The sequence below is a fragment of the Corylus avellana genome, chromosome 7 (genome assembly GCF_965113065.1).
Source record: "Corylus avellana chromosome 7, dhCorAvel1.hap1.2, whole genome shotgun sequence".
NCBI classification, from domain to species: Eukaryota; Viridiplantae; Streptophyta; class Magnoliopsida; order Fagales; family Betulaceae; genus Corylus; species Corylus avellana.
In genome coordinates this window covers 3728106-3741190 of record NC_142496.1, presented here as the reverse complement: position 1 = coordinate 3741190, position 13085 = coordinate 3728106, and the positions used below count along the sequence as shown (strand labels likewise).

Sequence of the window (13085 nt, the reverse complement as noted above, 5' to 3'; positions counted from 1 at the left end):
GCAGTGGAAGAAATTTTTAAATCAGTAGAGGGAGAGGGAATTTTTTCTTCAATACGATCTAATTGTTGTCCTATAATATGAAGAGATTGATTAACAAAATTATCTTGCTCGATAATTTTCCTATCGTTATTAATAGGATCCTTATCATGGGTTTTGAAAGGGGAACATTTAACAATAACTTTGTTACATTCAAGAAGAGTATTTTCAAGAGGAGGATGAGAAGATCTGACAACAGATTTATCTTCTTTAACAAAATTCTTTTTTACAACATTCAAAACATTATCGACAGGGAAATGTTTTTGAAGATAATTGAAGAAAAAAAAAATGTTTTTGGGACTCAATCATCATCTCAGTCCATTTGACTTTAATGAGATTTCGTTCCTTTTCAGAATATTTGGCACGGTAAGGATGCCGTAAATCATGATTTTCTTTTGAGTTAAAATCCTTGGACAACGCTGGCCAATCAATAACAGAAAAGAAGTCTTTACTGGGAGCAGTAATAACATTACACTGATGAGGAAGATTATTCGGAAGAGGAGCATTAAAATCAGAAGCAGAAGGAGAAACAGATCCACCTTCATCATCCGTTGGGGGATGATTTCTAGTAGAGTAATAAGCAGAGGAAACTTGGGAATCGGTAGAAATTCCTTTAAGTTTCAAATCAGGGTTAATCGTGGGATAAAGAGGAGAAGGATTAAGAGACTCATCAATATCCTTATCACGACGTCGGAGTCCTTCTGTGTTTGTGGAACCAGCAAAAGAATTCCTGCGTTCGTTAACCAAAAGAGGCCTTTCAATTCTGCTTGAAAGTCCTAAATCAGAGAAATTGATTTTAACAGATCCATGCATGTATTGTTGGATGTAATCAAGATTAGAGGCATCATTCACTACTCGAGAAGGTTTTGTAACATTTTCCAAAAGCCATTCGTTGGGGAGGTCAATCTCATCCCATCGAATCATTTTCGGAGTTTTAATTTTAGCATTCTGAGTAGAACTTTAAATTAACAAAGTAGATTCACCTGGATTCTTGATCACAGCTTGTGGATCTAGATTTGTTTTCATCAATTTATAATAAATACAGTAGATGATAGCAAGAGGTCTGCTACCTTCTTCCATATTATAACCAAAAGTGAGAATATTCAAAGTTAAAGCTTTAAGAATATGAACATCATTTAAAGCAAGAGAAATGTTAGGGAAAACATCAAAATGGATAGGACCATTAAACAAAGAAGACTGAATCATACCAAGAATACTTGTACGGAAATCAACAAATCTAGCATCACGCAAACATAACAAAACAGAAGCATTGATACCAAGTCGAGTCAAAGGCTTGACTGCAACTTGAACATAACCAATATGCAGAAATTTATAACCTTTAGCAAGAGAATCATTAATAAATTTCTTACTAAACAAGGTAATAGTTTGATTATTACCTGAAATAGCAAATGTTTGTTCAACAGTTTTGACAGAATATTCAGTTTTAAAAGAAGATTTCAACCATGAAGTAGTGTAAACATCTTTAGCAGAAAACTTGGGGATATTCCATTTATCAAATTTAAAATCATTATCACCATCAACAAAAAATTGTTCAAAATTAACCACGTCAGGTGGTAGACTAGAATTAGAGCTAGCAGAAGAATTAGATCTCCACATTTTGATACACAAACTACACACAAAATCACTCACTGGGCATCGACTTACAGAATCTCATCTTAGGTATTCACTCACAAGGCAAACTTCCTAAACATGTCATTCCTAAACGCAAAACGATCCACACATACCCTTGGCCTAACCCACAGTTTCTTCTCCGCGCCCTAACACGCCAACCTAGGCTTTCAACGGGACTTATAGGTACCTGGCAAACTATAGTGATGGGGTGGTGGACTATCGCTTAACAACTAGGAGATCTACACAGAGAAAGGTTAACAGGGAGTAAAGACATAGAAAGATCAACAGCAAGACGAGACACAGGGAGGTCAAGAGGGAGCATGGTGTACATCAAGGCAGCAAAGAGATCGCAACTCTTTTGGCTCTGATACCAAAACGGAGGGGGAGGAAGCACAATATGCAAAATATAATGCAGGGAGTAGGGGAAGATGATAGATTATGCAAAAGATAATTTAAATCAAAGCAGTAAAACCAGCGATGAGGCGGTGATGACAATAGTATAATAAAATTAAAGAACAAAAATTAAAAATAGTTGAGAAGCTGAAATCAAAACTGGAAAGTAATATTGATAAAATATCTTACAAAAGTAAGTGATAGAACTTACTGAAGTAAGTGATAAAGGAAGAGGAGATACAAGAAGAAATCGAAATATGAAAGTAGGGGAAGGGCTAGAGAGCTTCTGAAGTAATGGGTAATAAGCTTCTGCCTTACAATGGGGAGAAGGGAGCCGTTATATAGGCAAATTACAAATAATAAAACAAAATACAATCATGGAGCAAATAGTAAAAAGTAGATTCCGCAGCACTGTGTAGTCCGCGGTCAAAAGTAAATAGTAGAAGCATGCACACTGTAGAGTCGGCGTCAATCTGGAATAGTAAAATTTGTCAATCTGGAATAGTAACTGTCGGCACTGTAGTGTCAGCAGACAGAATATGAATAGTAACAGTAATCCTGCACAGTGTGTCGGCATCAACAGTAAAAGTGAATAGTAATTTAGAATTGTAATCTTCAAATAGTGGTGAATAGTAATCTGGAGAAATTCTTTGAGAAAATTCTTGAGGAAAGGAGAAACCAGCCGTTATGAGCCAATTCTGCAAATCTGAATAATAGCTAGCCGTTATGGGGCCAATCTGAAATCTGAGAATCAAAAGCTAGTTTGGAGAGAAAAGGCTGTTACAAGCCAAAATAATCAATCTTCATCATCGGAGATGGAATCAAGAACGGTTTTAATCCATTGTTTCTTTTTAGAAATGGTTGACGAGGAGGAGAAAGGAATTGGAGAACTGAAGCCAAGGGTGGCAAAGTAGTTGAAATTTTTTGAACTAAATTTTCAACCCTTTTGACAATGGGGTCAATTCAAAGGGATTTTTCCCAGGTTTTAGCTTGAAACCAATGTCTTTCAATTTTTTCTTCATTCTTAGCATAACTCCATCTTAGAAACCAAGGAATTCTGAATTTCTTAGCAAAATGAAGTATAAGTGGGAAAATGGGATTGTAATCATTACGGCAACCGTCACAGGTGATATAGGCTGAAAATAGATGGTAAGCATGAATAAGCTGAGGAGGGAGAACATTTAAAGTAAGACCAAATTGATATATATATATATATATATATATATATATATATATATATATATATATATATATCAGAATTATCTTCAAGAGCAGCAAGGAGAGCTTTGATCTTTTCTTTCTTCTTGGAAGAAGACTTCTTCTTTGAAGAACTGGATGAAGCAGTGGGAGAAGAATCAGGAGGTTTAGTCTTTTCTTCCACTGGGAAGAAGTGAAAATACTCGGAGTAATCAATAGAGGGGATTTATTCTGGGGCAAGGTAGAAGCCTTGGGGGCTGGAGCTAATTCTTTAACAGAAATGACAATGGAGTCAACTAATGAGCATTTATCCCACCATTTGGCATACCAATGTTGTTGAATCTTATCTACTGAAAGGATATATTGCCATTTCATAATCCAAGGAATTTTGAATTTTTTAACAAAATGTAACATGGGGGGAATTTGGAATTATAAGAATCAATTTTGTAAGCAACTTTAAAATTCTGGAAAGCTTCAATTAATTGGAGGGGGAGAATTTCAGGGGAAATACCAAATTGCATCCACCACCTGGAGAACCAAAGAGGAAGAATTCCGCATAAATTTTTATCAAAATTAATGAACCAAGAATGATCAAAATTCGAGGATTGATAAAGTAAAAATTTAAACCAAGATTCAACATAATCATAATAAGTAAAAGGAATGCTAAATCCGTTAAGGGATTTTGGAGTAGAGGGATGGTCTCCCCATTCTTTTTCAAAAATAATTCTTTTAAGGTAAACACTGTGGTAAAACATTTTTTGAGGATTAATTTTATCATGAATAGTCTTAAAATAGACAGAGTCAGTCTGTCGTAAAATACTAGAATAAAATGTTAAATTCTTTTGTGGATGTTCAGGAATCCAGTGAAAATTTGGGGGAAAATAGGAGAGGGCAATATCTCCGGTAGATTTAGAAGCAGATGATCGATTTAATTCAATAAAGAATAAATTCTGGGAATAAGAAAGAATCACATAGGCAGACGTTTTATCATACCTAATGAAAGGAGGTCGAGGTTTATCAGCAAAAGGATCATAGGAAGAAGCAAGGGTACTGGAAGAAGAAACGTGAGAACCAGGATTAAAGGGAGAAAATCTGTTTGTAATAGCAATTGAAGAAATAAGGAGAGAAGTGGCAACAGTAGACTCTGGATTCAAAGTCAGAGCTTTAGAATCAATCTTTTCTTTATCCTTTTCGCTTGCCATTTTGGCACTGTAAAAATTCAGAAGGAAAGAAATTAGGAATAAAATTGTTAAAATCTTTAAAAACATGCAAAATAATGTCAAAATTATTTTGATGCAGTATTTTAAATTAGAAACAATAGTAATAATATGCGCCATGACTTGGGAATTGGGATGAACAATGAATTCTGGGTAAACACAATAGTTTGAGGGGTATTCAAGTAAGATAAAGTCCTAATGGAAATAGGGCTTTCATCACACTCTAACTCTAAACCTGGAGGATTTCTAGACTTTATGCTCAACCTATTAATATCAATTTCAAATTTAGAGGCAAAAATAAATTGAATATCAACACCAAATTTAACAGTTGAAATACCAATCTCGTCAATAGAGAATGGATAAAGTAAAGCAATGAAAGACATTCCAAGAATTACTCTTTCAGTCATGTTTTTACAAGAACAGCAGAGATATGAAAACGAACATCATTCTGGCAAACATGAACGTTATTTAATTCATATTTGATATGCAACTTGTTTCCACTAGCAGAATTCAATTTTTCAGTGGATTTTTCAAAATATTTACTGGGAATAAATCTTTCTTGAATGCAATTCAAATCAGAACCAGAATCAACCAAAGCAATAACATCAAAAGCATAATCATGAGAAATATAAATATGAATTCGTGAATACCATTTGGGAGGAACAATTCTATCAATTATACTGACAATCTTAACATCATTAGAAAGAGGATTATAGCTGGATTCAGCTTCATCATCATGCTAAGATTTTTTACCATTTTCAGAAATATTTTCTAGAAAACATTCTTGAAGATTTAAAAGCAAAAGCTGTTGTTGTAAATCTTTGTTCTCAGTATAAACATTATGCAAGCCATTTTGCAAGTTAACAATATCTTTCTTGATGTTACCAATCTCATGCTGCAAGTCTGAGATAGTAACTACTTTGGATTTTTGTTTTGAAAATCGTTTCAAAGTATCCTCAAGAGAGATTTTAATGTTAACAGGTTTTTCAAAATTTTTAATCATGAGTTTCTTAAGTTTTTTAAGATAGTCTTCTTTCAATTCAGGATTTTCAATTTTTGAAATCAAAGTAAGAAGCAAATCTTCTTGTTCTTCTGATTTGGTCAGGACCGAACAAGCTTTTGTATTGCGGCAAGACTCAGCATAGCCAAATTTAAAGCAATTTTCAGAAATCTCAGAAGCAGAATGATAATCAGAATCAGAGGAAGATAGAAAATCATTATCAGAAGAAAAGTCAGAAAAATCATTGTTTTGAAAAATTCTAAAAAAATCTTTTCTTTGTTTTCATCATCAATATTTAAAGCATTAGTCTCTTTTTAATCTTTTTGGGAGGTTTTGGGCACTTGTCAGCATAGTATCCTTTTTCTCCACAATTGAAACATTTATTCTTTGAAAAATATTTTTCAAATTTAAAATCTTTATTCTTTTTAGAAAATTTAGGCTTATTAAATTTTCTTTTCTTATGACTATTGTAATATGGAGGAGGTGATTTCATGAAGTTCTTGCCAGATTTCTTCCTATGCTTACGGAAAGGAGCAATAGGAGGTAATCCGAACTGTTCACAGAAATTTCCCATTTCATACTTAGCTTTCTTGGTGTTCTTAAGTTGTTGTCTGATCATTTTCTGATCAATACACATCTTGATGCCAAGTTTCTTAACTGTGGAGAATAAATCTCCATAAGTCAGGTTTTCAAAATCAATAAGATCAGTATCAGAATTAATCAATTCATCTTTCACTTTGTGAGCAAATAATGAAGGCAAACCATCAATAAACTTTTCTTTCCAATAAGGTTTTTGACTGTCAGGTCTAACCATTACACGAGAAAGAAAAACATCTTGATACCATCTATAGTCAGAGATAGTAGGGCATCGAAGATTATTCAAATAATCAGAAATTCGAGAAGTAATATTGGAAGGAGTACCAACAAATTTTTTTAATAATTGTATAAATCAAGGTGTTAACACCATCAGGTTCACCTTCTTCATTACACTTTACTGCTGTCCTGATCTGGTTTCTTACCTGCTCAGTGAGATAATTATCCCACCAATTCCTAAGAGTACCAGAGAATCCAATAGCAAGTAAATCCACAATATCAGCTTGGCTTTTATTGTGATTAGTAAGATAGGTGTTAGCAACCATGGACACATGATTCATCTTATTGAGCAAGTTCTTGCTCAGACAAACCATCAATATTCCATTTATACAATTTATCAGCAGAGACAGAAAATTGAGATTGGCGATATCTTTCTTCAAATTGTAAATCAGGAGGAGTAGGTTTTGGATAAAAATTCTTTGCAGGATCGAAAGATCTGAATCTGTCAAAGATCCTTTGGAGTTTTGGCTCCATGTCAATCTTGCCAAAGTTTTGTTCAATAATTTTAATATCAGAATCAGTAGAGTCATGAGATATTTCAGACTCAGAAGAGGAAGCTTTTTCAATAGCAAAATTCTGTCCAGAAGTACTGGCACGAGTCATTTTTAACTCAGAAAATAATTAGTCAACTTTCTCAATGTTCATTTGAGAAGTAGTTTTGAAACCAGAAGATTTCTTTAAATCAGGAAGAGAAATCAGAAGTTTTTCAATTTTAGGGGGAATAGAAACAATTTTTGAATCAGTAGAGGGAGAGGGAATTTTCTCTTCAATACGATCTAATTGTTGTCCTATAATATGAAGAGATTGAGAAACAAAATTATTTTGCTCGATAATTTTCCTATCATTATCAATAGGATCCTTACCCTGGGCTTTGAAAGGGGAACATTTAATAAGAACCTTATTACAATCAAGAAGAGTATTTTCAAGAGGAGGATGAGAAGATCTGACAATAGATTTATCTTCTTTAACAAAAATTTTTTTGACAACATTCAAAACATTATCGACAGGAAAATGTTTTTGAAGATAATAAAAAAATAAAATATGTTTTTGGGACTCAATCATCATCTCAGTCCATTTGACTTTAATGAGATTTTGTTCTTTTTCAGAATATTTGGCACGGTAAGCATGCCTTAAATCACGATTTTCTTTTAAATTAAAATCTTTGGATAAAGCTGGACAATCAATAATAGAAAAGAAATCTTTAACTGGAGCAGTGATAACATTGCACTGAGGATGAGGATGAGGATGAGGATTAGGGGGAAGACGAGCATCAAAATCTGAAGTAGAAGGAGAAATAGATCCACCTTCATCATCCGTTTGGGGATGATTTCTAGTAGAGTAAAAAGTAGAGGAAACTTGAGAATCTGTAAAAATTCCTTTAAGTTTCAAGTTAGGGTTAACAGAAGGATAAAGATGAGGAGCGTTAAGAGACTCTTCCACATCCTTATCACGACGTCGAAGTCCTTCTGTGGTTGTAGAACTAGCAAAAGAATTTCTTCGTTCGTTAAATAAAAGAGGTATTTCAATTTTGCTTGAAAGTCCTAAATCAGAAAAATTGATTTTAACAGATCCATCCATGTATTGCTGGATGTAATCAAGATTAGAGGCATCATTCATTACTCGAGAAGGTTTTGTAACATTTTCCAAAAGCCATTCGTTAGGGAGGTCAATCTCATCCCATCGAATCATTTTCGGAGTTTTAATATTAGCATTCTGAGTAGAACTTTGAATTAACAAAGTAGATTCACCTGAATTCTTGATCACAGCTTGTGGATCTAGATTCGTTTTCATCAATTTATAATAAATACGGTAGATGATAGCAGGGGGTCTACTACCTTCTTCCATATTATAACCAGAAATAAGAATATTCAGCGTTAAAGCTTTAAGAATATGAACATCATTCAAAGCAAGAGAAATATTAGGGAAAACATCAAAATGGACAGGACCATTAAACAGAGAAGACTGAATCATACCAAGAATACTGGTACGGAAATCAGCAAATCTAGCATCACGCAAACATAACAAAACAGAAGCATTGATACCATGTCGAGTCAAAGGCTTGACTGCAACTTGAACAAAACCAATGTGCAAGAATTTGTAACCTTTAGCAAGAGAATCATTAACAAATTTTTTACTAAGCAAGGTAATAGTTTGATTATTACCCGATATAGCAAATGTTTGTTCAACAGTTTTAACAGAATATGAAATCTTAAAAGAAGATTTTAACCATGAAGTAGCATAAACATCAGAACCAGAAAATTTTGGGATATTCCATTTATCAAATTTAAAATCATTATCACCTTCAACCGAAAATTGTTCAAAATTAACCACGTCAGGTTGTAAACTTGAATTAGAACTAACAGAAGAATTAGATCTCCACATTTTGACACACAAACTACACACAAAATCGCTCACTGGGCAAAGTCTTACAGAATTTCATCCTAGGTACTCACTCACAAGGCAAACTTCCTAAGCATATCTTTCCTAGACGCAAAACTATCCACACATACCCTTGGCCTAACCTGCATTTTCTTCTTCACGCCCTAACACGCCAACCCAGGCTTTCAACGGGACTTACAGATACCTCGCAAACTGTAGTGACGGGGTGGTGGACTACCGTTCAACAACTTGGAACTCTACACAGATTAAGGTTAACAGGGAGTAAGAACTCAAAAAGATCAAGAGCAAGACGAGAGACAGGGAGGTCAAGAGGGAGCAGGGTGTACATTAAGACAGCAAAGAGACCGTAACTCTTATGGCTCTGATACCAAAGACGGGAGGGGAGGAAGAACAATATGCATAAGGATGCAGGGAGTAGGGGAAGGTGATAGTGTATGCAGAAAATAATTTAAATTAAAGCAGTAAAACCAGCCATGAGGCGGTAATGACAATAGTATAATGAAATTAAAGAACTGAAATTAAAATAGATGAGAAGCTGAAATCAAAACTTAAGATTAAAAATATCTTACAAAAGTAAGTGATAGAACTTACAGAAGTAAGTGATAGAGGAAGAGACACAAGAAGAAATAGGAAAGCAGGGGAATGGCTAGAGAGCTTGGGTAGTATTAAGTCTCTGCCTTACAATGTGGGAGGAGAGCCCGTTATATAGGCAAATTAAAGAAAGTAAAACAAATTACAATCATGCAACAAACAGTAAAAGTAGATTCCGCAGTACTGTGTAGTCCGCGGTCAAAAGTAAACAGTAGAAAGCACGTTCGGTGCCAATCTGGAACAGTAAAAGTGAACAGTAGTTTAGCACAGTAATCTTCAAATAGTGATGAATAGTAATCCGGAGAAAATTCTTGAGGAGAGAAACCAGCCGTTATGAGCCAGTCTGCAAATTTGAATAATTAAATCTGGGAATCAAGAGCCGTTATGAGGCTATTCTGAAAACTGAGAAACTTAGCCGTTATGAGGCCAATTCATCATAAGTCTTCTATGATGTATATATAGTAGTTTTCAAACCAGATCCACCTTCGTCATCCGTTGGAGGATGATTTCTAGTAGAGTAAAAAGCAGAAGAAACTTGGGAATCGATAGAAATTCCTTTGAGTTTCAAATCAGGGCTAACAGCAGGATAAAGAGGAGGAGGAGCGTTAAGAGACTCATCAACATCCTTATCTCGACGTCGAAGACCTTCTGAGGTGGTAGAACCAGCAAAAGAATTCCTTCGTTCGTTAACCAACAGAGGCCTTTCAATTCGACTTGAAAGTCCTAAATTAGAAAAATTAATTTTAACAGATCCATCCATGTATTGCTGGATGTAATAAAGATTAGAGGCATCATTCACTACTCGAGAAGGTTTTGTAACACCTTCCAAAAGCCACTCGTTAGGGAGGTCAATCTCATCCCAGCGAATCATTTTTGAAGTTTTGATACTAGCATTCTGAGTAGAACTTTGAATTAACAAAGTAGATTCACTTGGATTCTTGATCACAGCTTGTGAATCTAGATTTGTCTTCATCAATTTATAATAAATACGGTAGATGATAGCAAAGGGTCTCCTACCTTCTTCTATATTATAACCAGAAGTAAGAATATTCAGCGTCAAAGCTTTAAGAATATGAATATCAACCAAAGCAAGAGAAATATTGGGGAAAACATCAAAATGGACAGGACCATTAAACAGAGAAGACTGAATCATACCAAGAATACTAGTACGAAAATCAACAAATCTTGCGTCACGCAAACATAACAAAACAGAAACATTAATACCCAGTCGAGTCAATGGCTTGACTGCAACTTGAACAGAACCAATATGCAAAAATCTGTAACCTTTAGCAAGAGAATTATTAACAAACTTATTGTTAAACAAGGTAATAGTTTGATTATTACCAGAAATAGCAAAGGTTTGTTCAACAGTTTTAACAGAATATTCAGATTTAAAAAAAGATTTAAACCAAGAAGTAATGTAAACATCCTTAGCGTCAAGCTTAGGGATGTTCCATTTATCAAATCTGAAATCATTATCACTTTCAACAGAAAATTGTTCAAAATTAACCACGTTAGATGGTAAACTGGAATTAGAGCTAACAGAAGAATTAGATCTCCACATTTTGACACACAAACTAAACTCAAAATCACTCACTTGGTAAACTCTTACAGAATCTCATCCTAGGTACTCACTCACAAGGCAAACTTCCTAAGTATATCCTTTCTAGACACAAAACTATCCACACATACCCTTGGCCTTACACACAGTTTCTTCTTCACGCCCTAGTTGTTGAACGGTAGGTGTGATACCAACAAAAGTAAGTGATAGAACTTACAGAAGTAAGTGATAGAGGAGAAGAGAGGATACAAAATGAAAGCAGGGGAATGGTCAAAAGTAATGGGTATCAGATTATCCCAAAAAAGCTTCTGCCTTACAATGGGGGAGGGGAGCCCGTTATATAAGTAAATAACATTGAGAAAAACAAAATACAATCATGATACAAATAGTAAAAGAAGATTTCGCGTTAGTGCGGTCAAAAGTAAATAGTAGAAAGTATGCGCACTGTGGAGTCGGCGCCAATCAGGAACAGTGAAAGTTTTCAATCAGAAACAGTAACTTGTCGGCACTGTAGTGTTGGCAGACAAGACAACAATAGTAACAGTAATTCGCTGTCGTCATGAACAGTGAATGTGAACAGTAATCCTGCACAGTGTATCAGCAGCATCAATGAACAGTAAAAAGTGAACAGTACTTTTGAAGTATATATATATATATATATCAGTTTGTGGCTTTTCGGTTGTTTTATATATATTTTTCCTAAATTTTCTATAGCAACCAAACAAAGGTTCGCTCATAATTATATATTAGAACCGTCAGATTCAATCAAACAATTGAGATGCCCTTTTTCTCATATACCAAACAGCAGAAAATTAATGGGATTGAAATTGAATTTTACCCATTTTAGACCGCAAGCTTCCCCGCAACCAAACAACGCCATTGTTCTGAATCTCAAACATCCAGCCATTATTTGAAACCCCAGAACCCCAAACCCCACATTTCATCAGTTTTCTCAGCACCCAAGCAAGGATTAACATTTAGAAAAAATAAATAATAAGTAAAAATGAAAAGGTCAGTAATAGTTAGTGAATATTACGTGACATGGCTTTTAACTAGACTGATCTTAAAATCGAATTTCACCCCAAAATAGGTTGCTAAAGCTTGGGAGACATACATTGCTTACTTTTGCATTTGTTGCATTTGTTGCTTTCTTGAGTTTATGGGTTTTCTAGGCCGTATGGTGGAGATATTGGTTGAGAAATTGCTAGAGGCCGAATGGGGGTTTAAGTTTTCTAAGTTCATCAACAAAACTTCTGACTTAATTTCATTTCCCAATATTGTATTGAGTATCAAACAAAATATAAATAAGAAATGGATATGCAAACAAATAATAGGAATTTAATCTAAAATTAAACAGATGAAAAAATAAAGATATACATTTTAGGAGAAAAAAAATAATAATAATATACCTGTGAACTTTTTCTTTCCAAACCCTCCCATTTCTAAGATGACAATTATAGCATTTTTCCCAAATTTCATGTTGAGATGAGAAAGAGAGAAGGGGTTGAGCGGTTTTGGTTTCATGTTTTCTTTGATTTTGAGACTCTGGGAAAGTATGCTACTGGGATGGCTTGTTCAATAAAGGCCAACTCTATGAGAAATTAGATGTGACGTGTCTTTTTGCTAATAAAAATGTCATTGATACTTTTACCACTCTTTTTATGTTATATTAAAAAATGGAAAATTTTCACTTTAATCCAGTAAATTTGTATGCAATTTGATAAATCTTTCATAAATTTTTAAATTTCTCAATTTGAACATCTAAACTTTTAATTGCTCTTAATGTGGACCCTTTCATCAATTTTAGCAGTTAAAAAAAAAAAAAAAAAGGTTTTAGAATTAAGGGTAAAATTGAAATTTCATATAAAAATTAGAGGTATAAACATCATGTAATGTTTAAAATCTAACGGAAAGGTCCATATTGAGAGCAATTGAAAGTTCATTGGTTTAAAGTGAGAGATTTAAAAATTTGAAAAAAATTTGTTAAATTACATGAAAATTCATGGGTTAAACTGAAGTTTCTCTTTAAATATATAAAAGAGATTTAGAGTAAAACACTTTCATTTCTCTGGATGTTTTCTTAGTTTTAAGAACATCAACATAATTTGTTTTATCTATTTTTTTTTTTTTTTTAAATAATTCTACACTTAAAAAAATAAAATAAAATAAATAAAAAGCTAATTCT

The 13085-nt window shown here is 33.9% G+C and overlaps 1 protein-coding gene across 2 annotated transcripts; it reads right to left on the bottom strand.

The window, feature by feature from the left end:
* Positions 1 to 9289: 9289 nt before the first annotated feature.
* LOC132184753 (uncharacterized) lies at positions 9290 to 12435 on the bottom strand. Of its 2 annotated transcripts, none has more exons than XM_059598494.2 (2): positions 12310 to 12435; positions 9290 to 11485 (listed from the first exon to the last, which is right to left on the bottom strand). In XM_059598494.2, the coding sequence occupies exon 2, from the start codon at positions 10901 to 10903 to the stop codon at positions 9785 to 9787; it is 1119 nt and encodes a 372-aa protein (XP_059454477.1). In that variant the 5' UTR covers positions 10904 to 11485; positions 12310 to 12435; the 3' UTR covers positions 9290 to 9784. The 2 variants fall into 2 exon arrangements, with proteins under 2 accessions (XP_059454477.1, XP_059454478.1); XM_059598495.2 differs by lacking the exon at positions 12310 to 12435 and adding an exon at positions 11739 to 12251.
* Positions 12436 to 13085: the final 650 nt, after the last annotated feature.

What these genes read in the sequence shown, in the direction of transcription:
- LOC132184753 (XM_059598494.2), bottom strand. Translation starts at nt 10,903, where the DNA reads ATGTGGAGATCTAATTCTTCTGTTAGCTCTAATTCCAGTTTACCATCT.